At 44.0% G+C, this 14,983-nt stretch overlaps 2 protein-coding genes across 2 annotated transcripts in view; both read left to right on the top strand.

Moving 5' to 3' along the window:
- The first annotated feature begins 734 nt into the window (after window positions 1–734).
- Window positions 735–2,621, top strand: LOC131317796 (uncharacterized). The gene has a single exon (XM_058347440.1). The coding sequence runs from the start codon at window positions 987–989 to the stop codon at window positions 2,340–2,342; it is 1,356 nt and encodes a 451-aa protein (XP_058203423.1). The 5' UTR covers window positions 735–986; the 3' UTR covers window positions 2,343–2,621.
- A 5,648-nt stretch (window positions 2,622–8,269) lies between these two features.
- Window positions 8,270–14,983, top strand: part of LOC131317798 (dammarenediol II synthase-like) — a 122,023-nt gene continuing 115,309 nt past the window's right edge. The window contains exon 1 of the mRNA XM_058347445.1: window positions 8,270–8,533. Coding sequence (XP_058203428.1) covers window positions 8,336–8,533 — 198 coding nt within the window. The 5' untranslated portion in view covers window positions 8,270–8,335. The remainder of the gene's footprint in view (window positions 8,534–14,983) is intronic.

Below are 14,983 nucleotides of genomic sequence, written 5' to 3' on the forward strand. Positions count from 1 at the left end.
TTTAGAACTATGGAACTATGAAATTAGGGCTGGAATTAACTTAGTGTTGGAAAAACAGTGCTGCAGATTAACTTATGTGCTGGAATAAGCTATTATGTGTTAAAAATTGATAGTACTTGCCCGAATTCTGAATCCCCGAATCCCCGTTTTGGATCCCCATTCCCCGGTTAGGTAGGGGATGGAGGAAAAAAACAAATTCTCATTGGGGATCGGATTGGGGATGGGGTGGGGAGTAATGGGTAGGGGGTGGAAAGGGACTCTCTCTCTCTCTCTCTCTCTCTCTCTCTCTCTCTCTCTCTCTCTATATATATATATATATATATATATATTGTTTTTTTAAGCAAAGATGCACATCATCGACGTTATTAAAATTAACGGGTCAAATTCGCAGTATGAAATAGAACGACTCATGAAAGGTGGAGTAGCTTGGAAGAGAGATAAATAAAAGATAGAGGTACGATGAGAAACTTTAGACCCTATCCCTATCACGAGACAAATTTTTCGGTGCTCTTTGAGCACGTCACAAAATGGCCCAAAATCCTGATCATCACATATTTTTGCGAGATCAAAAACTAAGCATATTGCTCTGCGAAAACGTGTGGTGGATAAATGTATTAGGGGCATCACGTGACAATGTTCCAAAATCACAAAATAATTAATCCTATCATCGTCATCTTCACCAACAGTATTGGTGCAAATAAGATATAATTCACGAAGTATCCGAGCACTAATCCGAGCCGTCTAAACATGCTTTAGATGGCCACGATTTTAGAGAATAAGAGAAGAGAGAGTGGTCGGCTTAGAGGGAGAGAAAGTGTTCTAATCAAAACACGTTTGGACTGCTTGAATGCGTGCGGTACCTAATTTGCACTCAAAAACTTCTCCGGTTATTCACATGAATCATACATATCTCATCACTCCGCCTCTAACAACCAGAGTTCATCACCAAAATCAATCCCCACACCACACCACCACCGCCACCAACCATGCCAACTTCCTCATCCCTCTCTCCTCCACTCAAACCCCAATCTGAGCCCAGCACCACCGCTCATGACCACCACCAACAGCAGCAGTACCTCCAAACCCTCCTACAATCCGCCCGCCCTTTCCTCACGGGCGACCTCTCGCCCATCGACCCGAACCTTCCCTCCCTCATCTCCCTCCTCCGCTCCGTCGGCGCCAACGAGTGCTGGCACAAGCACGGCACCTTCCTCCACCACCTCCTTAACATCCACCGCATCCTGACCCTCTGGAACTCCCCGGCCGCCGTCGCCCTCTGCGGCCTCTTCCACTCCGCCTACTCCAACTCCTACGTCAACCTCGCCATCTTCGACCCCGCCACCACCGGCCGCGAGGACGTCCGCCGCCACGTCGGCGCCGAGGCCGAGCGGCTCATCTACATGTTCTGCGTGGTCCCCCGCCAGCCCCTGATCCACGACGACCTGCTGTTCCGTTACGCGGACGCGGAGCTCGTCGAGGACCTCGGGGCTTCGGAGGTCTCGGTGAGGAATGCCAAGGAGAGGGGCGTGTTTGACGAGGAGGAAGGGTGGAGGAAGAAGCTGGAGTCTGTCGTGCCGAAGGATGGGGTGGTGGTGAAGCACATCAAGACGGGGGAGGACGTCCTCGTGTCCCGGAGGCTGGTCGCTGTGTTCGTGATGATGACCATTGCGGACTTCAGCGACCAGCTTTTCAGTTTCCAGGACGTCCTTTTCGAGAATTTTAACGGCCGTCTCGAGTTTAGTGGGAATGATGTGGCAGGGGGTTTGTGGCCCGGGGACGGGAAGCCGGGGTTGTGGATGAACTCGTTATCGAGGATGGGCGCAATTTACAATCTGATAGTGAGAGAAGAGGAGATTTTGCTGGAAAAGAGGAGAAGGGAAAAAATTGGTGGTGGTGGTGAGGGTGTTGAGGGAGTGGTGATCGAGGCCGGTAGAGACGAGGAGATTGAGCTGGTGGTACCGCCGGTTTTCGATGGTTGCACCAGGGTTTTGGATGCAGGGGAGCAAATAATTGCCAGGGATATGTACTGGGAAGCTGTCAATTGTAGTGCTGGTTTGGAGCGAGCCGAAGAGTTGTTGGTTGGGTGTATCGCGAAAAACCCGTTTATTGGAGAGCCTCATGTGGTGTTGGCTCAGGTTTATTTGAGCAGTGGAAGGTTTGAGGAAGGTGAGAGGGAAGCTGTGAAAGGGCTGACCTTGTTGTTGGAATGGGGAAGCCCTTGGGACAAGAGGATGTCATGGGAAGGCTGGATTGCTTGGGCTAGAGTCCTGCTCATGAAAGCCAAAGAGAGGTCATGGCCTCACACTTCTTGGGGCATTCTCAATTTGGGGCTTGTCAGATAGGGAGGAATTATAATGAAGGAAGATGTTCGAGACACGGATGTCATCTGGAGCCTTTCGATCTCGGACAATTCTCTGTACATCTGTGTCTGGATCTGCCGTCTATGTCTTGTGCTTGGATTCGTGTCTTGTGTCTGCAGCCCTGCCCCTAAATAAGTGCCCTCTAAATAAGTGCCCTCTTTCTTCTAGTCTACTAGTTGCATAACAGCACAAGCTATTATCTTTTAGTCTGCTACCCTTCATGGACCAATAAATAATAACCTGCGATATGTTCTTTGCTTTGCTTTTGTAGTATCAAATTGCAAATATGTTATGGTGGTACCGTAGGTATATTTGCTTGTTTCTTCTAGAGTCTGATTATCAGAATGAGTCCCTCAGACTAACCCAAAGATTTCTGCTTGTGAAGCCTTGAGGTGATGGTTTGTTCCTTTCTTTGGTTTGTTTCCTTTCTCATATTTCTGAAATTATGCACATCATGCATCATCAAATCATTGCAGGATTAGGTTGTTCCATTAGGGAAATATTTTTGAACACGGAAGAGAGATGAGAACTAATTAATTTGTAATTTCCCACTTTTGTGTTAAAGAGTACTAGGGCTGCTTCTTCTTGTTTTGTTTTTTTTGGTCAAATTGGCTGGCTAATTGCGGCATAGAATTTTATATATATATATATTTATATATATATATATACCACTCGAAAACAATGAATCATACTACTGATCCAATCAACTACGCGATGGATACGCAATGGAAGCCATTTATGAAGAACAGATTATCATATCAAGAAGAGATATGTTGCCGAGGCAAAGTAAAGAGCTTTAAAAAGTCTATCTTGTATGAGCAAGGGCTTGGGGAAATTTGTCATACAAGGCAATGATATGTTTCAGTAGAATTGGTATTTCAGGCTAATTTCAGTGACTCTTCAGATTACTTTTGAGGACAATCGTGTTGCATTTTGCCCGTTTGTGGGATCTTTGCATCTCTTTGTAACCCATTTATAAGCTCGTTTACTGGAGTCAGACTCTGGTCCTGTGAATGTACCCTCAACTTGCATCTCTTTTGATTGTAGTTTGCACTTCTGAGAGCCGTATTCGCTTCACTGTTCATTTTCTTTCATCAACACAAGTGGGAAATCTCCATTTTTTCCAACACGGAACTCTTCTTACAGTTCGAAAGGCAAGGGTAAAAAACCATTGCTCGTTCAAGCAAACTTTTAGCAGTATGCTTGACAGGTTTCAGGTTTGGCTGGGTGGTATATCTAGGGATGACTTCAGTCAACTTGTTGGAGCTACGTGGAAAAGAACTGTAGTACTAGCGAATTTTCAATTGGGAGCTCCAAGTCGAAATCACTGCAAAAAAGAAAGAAAGAAGAGTGTTATTGAACTCCCAACTGCATGTCTAGACAAAGGCAAGTTTGGCAAGGCTATGGCATGTAATCAGCCCACATACAAGTACACCTCAAGTGGAAAGTGGCAGCCCCTTCAAGAGGGATGGTGGAACTACTTTAAAGGCAGAAGATATGGCAGCCGTGAAGCCAATCACTATGTTAAATGGCTGAAGTGTTCTGAGGTTGTCCTTGAGGTTGATTCAGCGGAATTCAAACAAGCTATGTATCGGTAGAAATCTCATTTGTTTGGCTCTTGTACAGATTGAGATGGAGGATATTGACAGAGGGGGCTCAACATCTATCTAAAAGTACTTGCTTTGTCTCTAGTTTTGAGATGTATGGATTCTGATATGCACATCCCTTATGTTTTCAAGTAATATACTGGTACAAAATCTGGAACCTTCAAAATCTGCTTGAACTTGAACAATCTGATGGAATCCTACCGAACATGTTTCACGATGTATCTTCAACGTGTCTAGAGCTGTTAGGAGCTTGTCAGTCATGATTCTGCGCGTCACAATCGGAGTGGTATATGTAATGCTTTTCACGCCTAATGTGTCAACTTTTTAATTGCCAAACATTAAAAAAAATTGCTTAGACAGTAAAATTGGCCTACATCTTTGTTCATTTTCAACTCCGTTTTTAATGAATAATTAGTCTGCACGTCACCTTAAATAAGATACCAGCAGCGAAGCCGAAACATAGAAGTTGGGTTTTAGTTTTTTCCATTTGACAGGATGCAAAAGATACTATGCTGATGTCCAATGAGTTTTTTCAGTATCTAAAATTTCCTGTCTTTCCGTTACCATATCAAGAACCAAACATGTCTCGCCCTATTGCAGAACCAAATGTACCCTATGATGAATCAGATATTAGCCGAGCAGCCGCACAATGGGGGAAAAAACCAGCAGTTCCTCTCATTAGTTACGGTCAAGCTATGGTTTTTGTTACTATTACCTGTGTATCGAACGAGAAAGTAAGAAGTTCATAGTCAAGGTGTACTATAAGTACTCAATCCAAGTAGCAGCGCGGCAGCAGCAGCAATCTACGAACTACAAACATTTGTACCACCAAATGACATTTGATGCTCTTTTCCGTTTTCCCCAAGTTACAATGAGACCTTCGTTTACGATAGGAAAGAGACAATCGATAACAAGATTTGACTGTAAGACAACAAGATCTAAACTGAAACGCCAAAAAAAAGAAAAGAAAAGCTTACGAATGAAAAGCTACAACACCACCACTAGCATGCCTGGAAACAGTGATTTTGGCAATCCACATGAACTCGGAACAACAACTTAACAGTCTCATAGACAAATAACCACAAGCATGCGGAATACTATTCTTTGGAGTCCAGTTTCATCTACCCAAGAACCCCAGGGTGATCATCACCTTTATACTAGACTTAGGTCTAACGAATGGCCAAAAAAAAAAGAGGCTATGCTCAATTGTTGCCTAAAAACATCAAGAAAAGTCAGAGTTCCACAAAAGCAAACCAGAGGTTTTCCCTCTACTCTGTTTCCCCCAAGCTCCACTGTCATTTCAGTCCATGCTATTCCCGAACAGCATTAATTTCCTCTCTTTCACCGCGACTTGTGTTCATGTTCGCCGCCTTGCCCCTATCTCAAGTCGAAGGCACTAGCAAAAATCCCAACAATTTTTCTTTTTAAAGTAGCCAAAAACCCAACCTCACCGTCTATATGACTTCATATATGAAGTATGGAGCCAATTGGCTAGGTGCAGATCGGTGAGCTGGCATCCGTGAATCACATGGGTTATAACGGTTGGATCCGATAAGGTACGTTTCCTCAGTTGAACGGCTCGGATCAAACCATTCGGTTCCGGTTTGCTGGCCCGTGTAATAAGTGAGTCGAAAGGCCCGAGCTGTGGACTCGGGCTATGATTAGGTCCGGTCCTTCCACTCAGGTCCAGCTAGCCTGGACTGGCCGTTGGGCCACCCGACCTGACTTAGCCACAGTTATTAGGCCCACTACACAAACAGTCCACAGTACAATCCCGAACAGCTTGTGTTCATCTCAAAACCAATTGGAAATGACTAAAAAGATCTCAAATGTTATTAAGTAATCTTAACAATGTTCACTCGCAAACAATGTGAAACTCTATTTTCTTGACAAAACAAAAACATTATGGATTGATCTTGAGATAAAAATGAGTTCCAATCCAACGTGTATGTCAATTCATTTTTTTCTCGAAGATAAATGTGTTTCTATAACACTTATCAGTACGCCGATCACGTCGATCATCATTGTTAGAATTGATATTGTCAACGAACTTTACAAAATGATCTGCTTTGATTTATGGATCAGCGGATCAACAACTTTATGAGATTTTCCGTCAATTCACAACCACCCTCAACTTCAGATTGTGTCTGATCGAGTAAAAAAAAACGCACACTAGAATTGAATGCAGTGTACACTGAGCACCAAACTTCAATAATTGCGGAATTGATTTATTTATTTATTTATTGGAATCAATAAAAAAATCCGAAAGAAAAGAAAGTAACATTTTTATCAGTAAGATAAATGTGTTTTTTATAGAACTATGCTACTGGTATCTACAATCTGTGCACAATCATGTGCACAGATTTTGTAGTGGGGCCCAACACGAATCCCACAGAAATGATCCGAGCCGTTCATTAAATGTAAAATATTTTTTCAAGAGTTCTTGTAAAAAATCAGCTCAATGTAATATCTATAAGTGCTCGATCCAATCATCTAATTTTCATTCAGATTTTCGGGTAATGAAAACTTAGATGATTAGATCAAGCACCTATAGGTATTGGATTGAGCTAATTTTTAACAGGAACCCTTGAAAAAATATTTTACATTTAATGAACGGCTCGAATCATTTATGTAGGACCCGTGGTGGATTCCATCACAAAATCTGTGCACAAATTGTATGTACCAGTAGCATTTCGGGCGTGGAAAAAACATTTCTTTGATCAAAGATTCAAAATTGGAAGTGACAGTTTACTCTCCTCCATGCGACTCTGCCTTCCTCGATCCATGCGACTCTGCCTTCCTCCATGTGACGACTCTGCCGCTCTCATTAACATACGATATGGACATGCATCCATAACATTTACCAGAGGTGTATTAATATTCATCACTGAAATACGTAACGTTTTATCAATAGGCATCACATTTTATCAAGTAGGTGTAACGGTGCATACCGTATGTACCCTTAACTATTGCGAGACATAACATTGTTCATTTAGAAGCATAACATTTGTCTATAATATGCGGACGCGGGGGGGGGGGGGGCGCCGTCTCCGAGGGGACAGCATGCCCCAATTTTGGGGCCCACTCCGGTCTCGCTCCGATGATCTGAATCATTCACTTTGTAGAGCTCGTCGAATAGAACAACTATGCAAAAAATCAGCTTAATTGGATATCATTAAGTACCTGATCGGAGCCCATAAAACTCTTAGTCCATGGGTTACAGTGGATTTAATCCAGTGTTTCGGATCCATTCTTTTTAAAATAAAAAGGTTCCGATCAAGTACTTAGTGATATTCAATTAAGCTGATTTTTTGCATAGTTGTTATACTCGACGAGCTCTACGAAGTGAACGTTTTCGATCATCGGATCGAGACCGGAGTGGGCCCCGAATTCGAGGACAGCAGACCGCTGCTGCCCCTAAGGGGACAGCAGACCGCTGCTGCCCCTAAGGGGACAGCAGCCCCCCTCCCTCCATAATATGCGTAACATATTTAGTTATGCGTGATGTGTATTTGAGCTATTCCCCTATAAATAACATAATAGAACCTCTTAGGGGTTTCTATATTTGGACTTCCAAAGCAGCTTCCACAGCAAACAGCTAAAGTCATTCAGGCCTCTTGTAAGTAAAACTAGTATCCTATTAAACGTTTTCTTCCAATTCATGTTTATTTATAGACTTCAAGAATTGGAATATATTTTTGATTTGATGAAAAGGAAAGAAAGTAAACTGAGATAGGCAAACATTGTAACAATTCTTAGGCTCGATGGGCTTAACGAAAAGGAACTCTCGTGATTCAGAAATAATTTCCTTCATAATGTCGCAGCATCCTTTAAGTGAGTTGGGGGGCAGTTTTGCATAGTAGGGATGTGCCGGACCGCCGATGAATAATAGGTACCCCACCCCAGGCAGAGTTAGTGAGCCGTGTAATAGGCGACCATTTTGCTTGTAACAATTGGTAGGCATGCGATTCTATTCCTCTTGTTGGTAGTGAAATTGGTCCCCTAGAGGAAAAAGCATGAGTGCCAAAGGTGCAATTGGGTCCATCAGCACTCCAGAATATTTTCTCTATTTTTTGAATTGCACGATCTAAACAACAGGAACGATATATACACACTACTTCTTCTCTTTCCAAACCAAGTAACAAGCAATATAAATTGTATATATATTGAAAAATGTATTTTTGTTATCGATGTAGAAATACATGTGATCCGAACCCGCTTGCTAAATATAAGTCTTGCGTCCGTCACAAATTCCCTTGTTGACATTATATATGTATGATTGTTTTTGAATTTGTTTCATGCAACCTCAGCTACGTACTAAGAGAAAGGGCTGAGAGGCGCCATTGAATTGAGTTCAAAAAAGAATACATGTGGAAGCTAAAGGTTGCAGAAGGCCAAGGGCCATGGTTGTATAGCACCAACAACTTTGTTGGTAGACAAATTTGGGAGTTCGATCCTGATGCTGGAACACCGGAGGAAAGAGAAGCAGTTGAAAAAGCTCAAGACGACTACCGGAAAAATAGATCTCGGGTTCGTCCCTGCGGCGATGTTCTCATGCGAATGCAGGTAAATAAAATCTTAAGAAAAAGTTTGTGCACACAGCAAATCGTACATACAAATTTGGACACAAATGTGTATGGTTCCGTCCGATGCACGTTAGCTCTACAAAATAATTGTAGCTCCACGTGCTAGACATATATTTAACTATGCACATATCAAAATATGTACTAGTATTGATCAAATCAAAATATGTACCAGTATTGAATATTTTCTTTTAGAATATATATATATATTCTTTTGGGGGTTCGAAAATGGCATGAAATTCGTGGAGGGAGAACAATTAAGGGACAGAGAGGGAGTATTAATTAGTCTTAAACTCAAGTTGTTTTACATAATTACTTTGAGAAAATTAGTAGTTTCTTTCTTTGAGATACAACAAATAATTAGATTGCGTGTTTCAGTTGAAGGTGTAGAAGAATTCTTGAATTGTTTTCTCATCAGTTAGCATATATGTTTTGATGAAACCAAAAACGCAGCTTAAAAAGGAAAATAGCAACATCGATCTAAGCATACCACCAATGAGACTAGGGGAAAATGAACAAGTCAACTACGAAGCTGTTACAATTGCTCTCAAAAAGGCCGCTCGATTGAATTGTGCAATTCAGTCAAAAGATGGACACTGGCCAGCTGAACATACTGGCCCGCATATTTTCACACCTCCCATGGTAAGTACTTAATTCCTATGGTTGCAATGAGGAAGATCCTCAAGTCCCTTTTGGGGGACCATCTAGTCTGGCCTGTTTGAAGGTCCTATCTGAGCCTACTTTGATGATTGAGACCATTCAAATTTTAACTCTTATTGAGAACATAAACACGTCGAAAACAATATTTATCAGATATTGTTAAAAGTATGATTGGGGTGGATGATTTGCAAGCTTTGAAAAAATGAGCGGTCTCAATTATTAAAGCAACCCCAAAAAGAGCCCAAAACGAGTTGGACCGGACAGTCCAGTCCGTTTGCTATAAACTGTGAAGTAGCATAAAAGATCTTTCATTTGTTTCAAAGACCCCCCATGGATTTTGTGTCTTCGTAGAATTTGGTTGATGTCCGTCATCTTATTTCTTGTCGACCGTATAATGCAGGATAAATACAGAGTCGAAGAATTCATTTGCGATTTTTTTTTAAAAAAAATTGTGTATAATTATGTTAGATTTAATCTTCCATTGTAAAGTAATTAGGAAATAGGGATAAAGATTATCACCTTGTTAAGTGGGGTTCTAGTTTCCTTTTCAGTTAGAAATCCCCTTTGGATGGAGGGGTTTCATAAAAAGGGTTATGGTTACTTGTAAAATCCCTCATTTGGATTGAACATTTTAGTGAGAAATGGAAAGAAAAGAACAAAAGAGAAATATTTTGATTGGTCCTTCCCCTTTCTAATTTTTCATTTTCTCACCATCCAAACGAGCTATAATTTATTCAGACCTTTCATCATCATAGCACTCTAAAAGTCTAAAACAACCCCAAGCTTGACCCAATTAAATCTCGCCCATTTACAATTCCTGATCCAGTCCCTAACCCATACTAGAACCTAGCCCTTTACATCAGCCCATAACCAGAGCCACAAAGCCCAGCCACACCAACTCAACTTGACTAGGAAACAGAAAGAGACGGAAAAATCACAGATACTTGTAGCAGGCCGAGCAAAATGGCTCGCGCCGTTTCCGAACGTGATCCAGTATCCCTATCAACTCTAATCCATCTTTCTCTCAACGTTCGGAACTCTGAAGGCCTTCGTAGCCGAGGGTGTCGTTAATTACGACTTCCTTAATCGCCTTAGTTTCCAGTACCCACGCGAACGGAAAACTTGCTCGGATTGGACACCATCCGAGGTCGCACAACACGCCGAACGAAGTGTAGCCATCGTTCCAGCTCGCCCGCTTGGGAACAGCAACCGTGGCAATGATGATGGTTGTGACGTCATCCAAACGGTTATGAGGATAGTGATGGTGGCACGTGAAGGTGCCAGCTCATCCTATAAATGGTTGCAAAACCCTAAACATGACATAAGAGTGACGTCAGCCGACGCGTGTTGAGCGTTGGTGCAATCTTGGAGATCAAGCTAAGAGGTTCCCTATAAATATCCCATTATGCCTACTTGGAGGAGGTACGCACAAAAGAAAACCCTAACTCCTGGTTCTTATTTTCTCTCTGCAAGGAAACTGATTCTTACACCGGAGGGCCATCCCGGAGGACCTCCGATGTGGTCTTTAGTCGTGCTTCATTTTTGCAGGGCAGAGGATGGAACTAGGAGTAGATCTCGAGCCCACAATTCAGAAAGCATGAACCACTCGGAATGGAGCCCCACAATTTGGTGAACCCGACGTGAAACGGTTGTTTCTTAGATCCACGGCGGCTCCTCTGTGTCCTCCAAATCTTTTGTCCTAACAACTTCTTTCCACCGGATTTCCACCAATCTCCCCCTATTAAAAATGGGCGGAGCACCTCCACCCCCTCTTTTTCAACCCCTTGGTTCCTCTTTGCAAATCACCTCTGAAACCAGTATCAATGCCGCCTCCCCATCTCACCCTCCTGGATTTACTCCTCCAGGTGTAAGCACCACCATCCAACGTCCAATGGGTTTAAGTGAGGATGCTCTAGCATACGTTCAAATGCTAGAACAGCAGCAAGAACAAACAAACGCTGACGTCGCCATTCTAAAAATGGAGATCGCAAAAATTAAAGCCAATGAATGTCCGACGGCATCCCACTCCGGATCTAAGGGACGGCGCCGGAGAGGAGATCTGCCACCACCTCCTCCTCTGGGTGGTGATGTACGGCCACATAGAATCTCAGTCCATGATCGCTTGGACCCACCATTGACAGTGCACCGAGCCAGGGATAGCGCTCGCTTTAGGCAGCAACTTTCCTCGGTTCATCAACGTCTCGGCAATGGTGCGGGACTTAGAGGAAGAGAAGGGCAACGAGAAGGGAGCCCACATACTGTTTTCTCAAGTTCATCGGCTGGAGACGAATACTCCCAGGGCTCCCAAAGTTACGATACCGTGAAATTTTAAGACAACGATCAGGCTCTTATCCCGTACAAATCCGAGCGGCGAAGAAGTCGAACGCAGCGAAGAAACGGGAAAGGTCCTCAGAGACAACGCTTTGAACATGATGAAGTACTTCGGGAAAAGACCGACGACGGACGAGCAACAATTTCAGGAAGCGCTCGGAAACTTCCCCGTGAAAAAAGCGTAAGCGTAGTCGTTCGGCAAGACGATCGTCCTAGCCAATGAAGGGTCTATCATACTGAAAATCTTCCAGAAAAAGACCACAGAAGGGTCCTAATAGCGAAGAGAGAGAGGGGATCTCAACGTCAGCATGATGTGATAGAAGAAAAACAGAGGGAACAGGAATACCGAGCATCGAAGAAATCTCGGAACACTCGGGAAGGTCTTCCTCTTCGGCCAACTCACAAGTATCAATTGAAAAAGCTGACAGAACCTCCCTTCTCGGCCAATATCCAAGCCACCTTGCCAAAGCCAGGGCTCCATCTCCCGAAATTCCAAAAGTTCAACCCCAGCACGACCGAAGCATACACCCATCTCATCAGTTACAGAAGCACCATCTCATGCGTCACCGATGACGACGCCATCATGTGCAAAGCATTTCCCTCGAGTCTTGGGCGCCTCGGCCTGCTATGGTTTAACCAACTAGAAGCAGGATCGATCCATAGTTTCAAAGAACTTGAAAGGGCTTTTAACTATCGGTTCATCACTAGCAACAAGCAAGCCAAGGAAGAAGATGCCCTGGCACAGATGAGGAAGAGGCCCGGCGAAACACTTCGGAAGTATGCCGAGCGTTACTGGCAATTGTTTAACGAGATACCCGGTGTTGATCAATATTGGGCAGCAAGGAACTTTAAAAATGGATTGGAAATAGGAAGTAAGATTCTAGATGAGCTAGCAATACGGGCACCTCACGGAATGAACGAGCTAATGAGAACGGTTGAACAGTTCTGTTCCTACGAAGAGTTCCTCGCCGAACGAGAACTCCAAGGTCGACAAAACTCAACCACACCCCAAAGCCTTCATATCCCCACGCCCCAAATTGCACCCCCAAAGCCTGTGGTCACTGTCCAGCCGAAAAAGCAGATCAACACAGTCAAGATGGCAGACAAAAAGGGTCCGAAAGCTCATGACTATATAGCTGAGACTACCGTTTTTAAAGAACCAATTTATTTCCTCCTCCGTACGTTAGGGAGGGAACTGTTCTTTGTCTGGCCAAACCCTCCCAAATTGAACACAGAAGAAGGTAATAATAATAGTCGGAAAAAATGCTCGTACCACAACGAGCTTGGGCATTACACCACGGCTTGTGCTCCGTATAAAGCACTTTTGGAAAATCTAGCGGCACGGGGACTTCTCGATGATCATATTGATTGGACAAAAACGCCGAGGAGACAGCTGAACACCGATGGACAAAATCCCATTCCCCGTCCGGTCGGAGTAATCAACGTTATTCATGAACCAACTACAAAGGAGGCAGCAAAACAGCTTCATTTAGAGCTTGACAAAGCTCAGAAAGTTACCCAAATTTTTTCCATCGATCGTGCTCCTAAACGAATGAAGACGCTTGAGCGTCCCTAGTCAATCACTTTCACCGAGCAAGATCTTCAACGAATCCAAACACCCCATAGTGACGCTCTGGTGGTCACGGTGCAAATCTCAACCCACTCCGTCAAAAGGGTGCTTGTAGATCAAGGAAGCTCGGCGGAAGTAATGTACTTATCCCTCTTCAAGGAGCTCAAAATCCCAGAGTCATGCCTTCTCCCAGCAGAAGTTCCCCGAATTGGATTCAATGGATCGCCCGTTTGGCCTCTCGGTAGGATCACCCTCCCCGTTGTTATAGGCTCGGTTGCTTCTAATCTGGAGTTCGTCATCGTGAATGCCCCGAGTCCGTACAACGCAATCCTCGGCCGAAATTGGCTCCATTCAATAAAAGTCGCCGCCTCAACCTACCACCAGGTGATCAGATACATCGGCGCTCACGGCAAACAAGAAGATCTGCTGGGAGACCAATTACAGGCCAGACAATGTTATGTCTCAACCGTCGGAAAGACATCAAACTCCAAACGAGTACATTGGGTTGAAGTCCCAGACAAACCGGTTCTCGAGGACGTCGGATCTCTTCCAGAAGAAAAATCCATTGAAGACCTTATCAAATTCCCACTCAACGAGGATGCATCACGATATTTCATGCTCGGCGCCGGTTTGCCCGAAGCCGAGAGTGAAGAAACGTTTCAGTTCTTAAAAAGCAATATCGAAGTCTTTGCTTGGACGCCGTACGATATGCCAGGCATCGACCCGAAGCTCATCCAGCACTCACTCAACGTTTCAAAATCGGCCAAGCCAGTGATTCAAAAGCCTCGACGTTCGGCCACTATTCATGCCGAAGCAGTAAACGAAAAAGTGGACAAACTCCTCGAGGCAGGTGCCATCAAAGAAGTGCAATACCCCACTTGGCTTGCGAACCCTGTGGTGGTAAAGAAGAAGAATGGAAAATGGAGGGTCTGCGTGGACTACACCAACTTGAATGATGCTTGCCCAAATGACTGTTTACCCCTCCCAAAGATAGATCAATTAGTAGATGCAACAGCGGGTCATGCTCGGCTCAGGTTTTTGGATGCCTACAGAGGTTACCACCAGATAGCCATGGACCCCGACGACATGGAAAGGACATCATTCATCACCCCCAGAGGCCTCTTTTGCTACCTGGTTATGCCGTTCGGTCTTAAGAACGCGGGGGCCACATTTCAAAGAATGGTATACCTATTGTTCGGAATACTCATCGGAGAGATCATGGAAGCTTATATTGACGATATGGTCGCCAAAAGTCTCAAAGCCGAGAACCACCTCTCTCCCCTTGCCGAAGTCTTTACAATACTGAAGAAGTACAAGTTACGGCTAAATGCCGACAAATGCGCCTTCGGAGTTAGTTCCGGGAAGTTCCTCGGATATTTCGTCACTCGGCGTGGAATCGAAGTAGATCCGAACCAGATTTCAGCTATTCAACAATTAAAACCACCATCAACTCCTCGGGAAATTCAGAAGTTAACAGGGATGGCAGCAGCCCTCAACAGGTTTATTAGCCGCTCATCAGATAAATGCCATGTTTTCTTCCAAACCCTAAAAAAGCAAAGCCGACAAAGTTTCAAGTGGACGGAAGATTGCTATGAGCTCGGCACTTATCCGACGGGAAGGCCTTGAAGACCAACCCATTTACTTTACTAGCCGAACCTTACTCCCAGCACAAACCAGATATCTACCACTGGAGAAGCTTCTTCTAGCATTGGTTACAGCTGCTTGGAAATTACTCCCTTATTTTCAGGAGCACCCTATCGTAGTCCTCACAGAGTTTCCACTAAAAAACCTCCTAAGGAAGCCCGACCTATCAAGCCGAGTATCTCAGTGGGCGGTCGAATTAGCAAATTTTGATATCCATTTTGAGCCTCG

The sequence above is a fragment of the Rhododendron vialii genome, chromosome 2a (assembly GCF_030253575.1).
Source record: "Rhododendron vialii isolate Sample 1 chromosome 2a, ASM3025357v1".
Classification (NCBI taxonomy): Eukaryota; Viridiplantae; Streptophyta; class Magnoliopsida; order Ericales; family Ericaceae; genus Rhododendron; species Rhododendron vialii.

What these genes read in the sequence shown, in the direction of transcription:
- LOC131317796 (XM_058347440.1), top strand. Translation starts at nt 987, where the DNA reads ATGCCAACTTCCTCATCCCTCTCTCCTCCACTCAAACCCCAATCTGAG.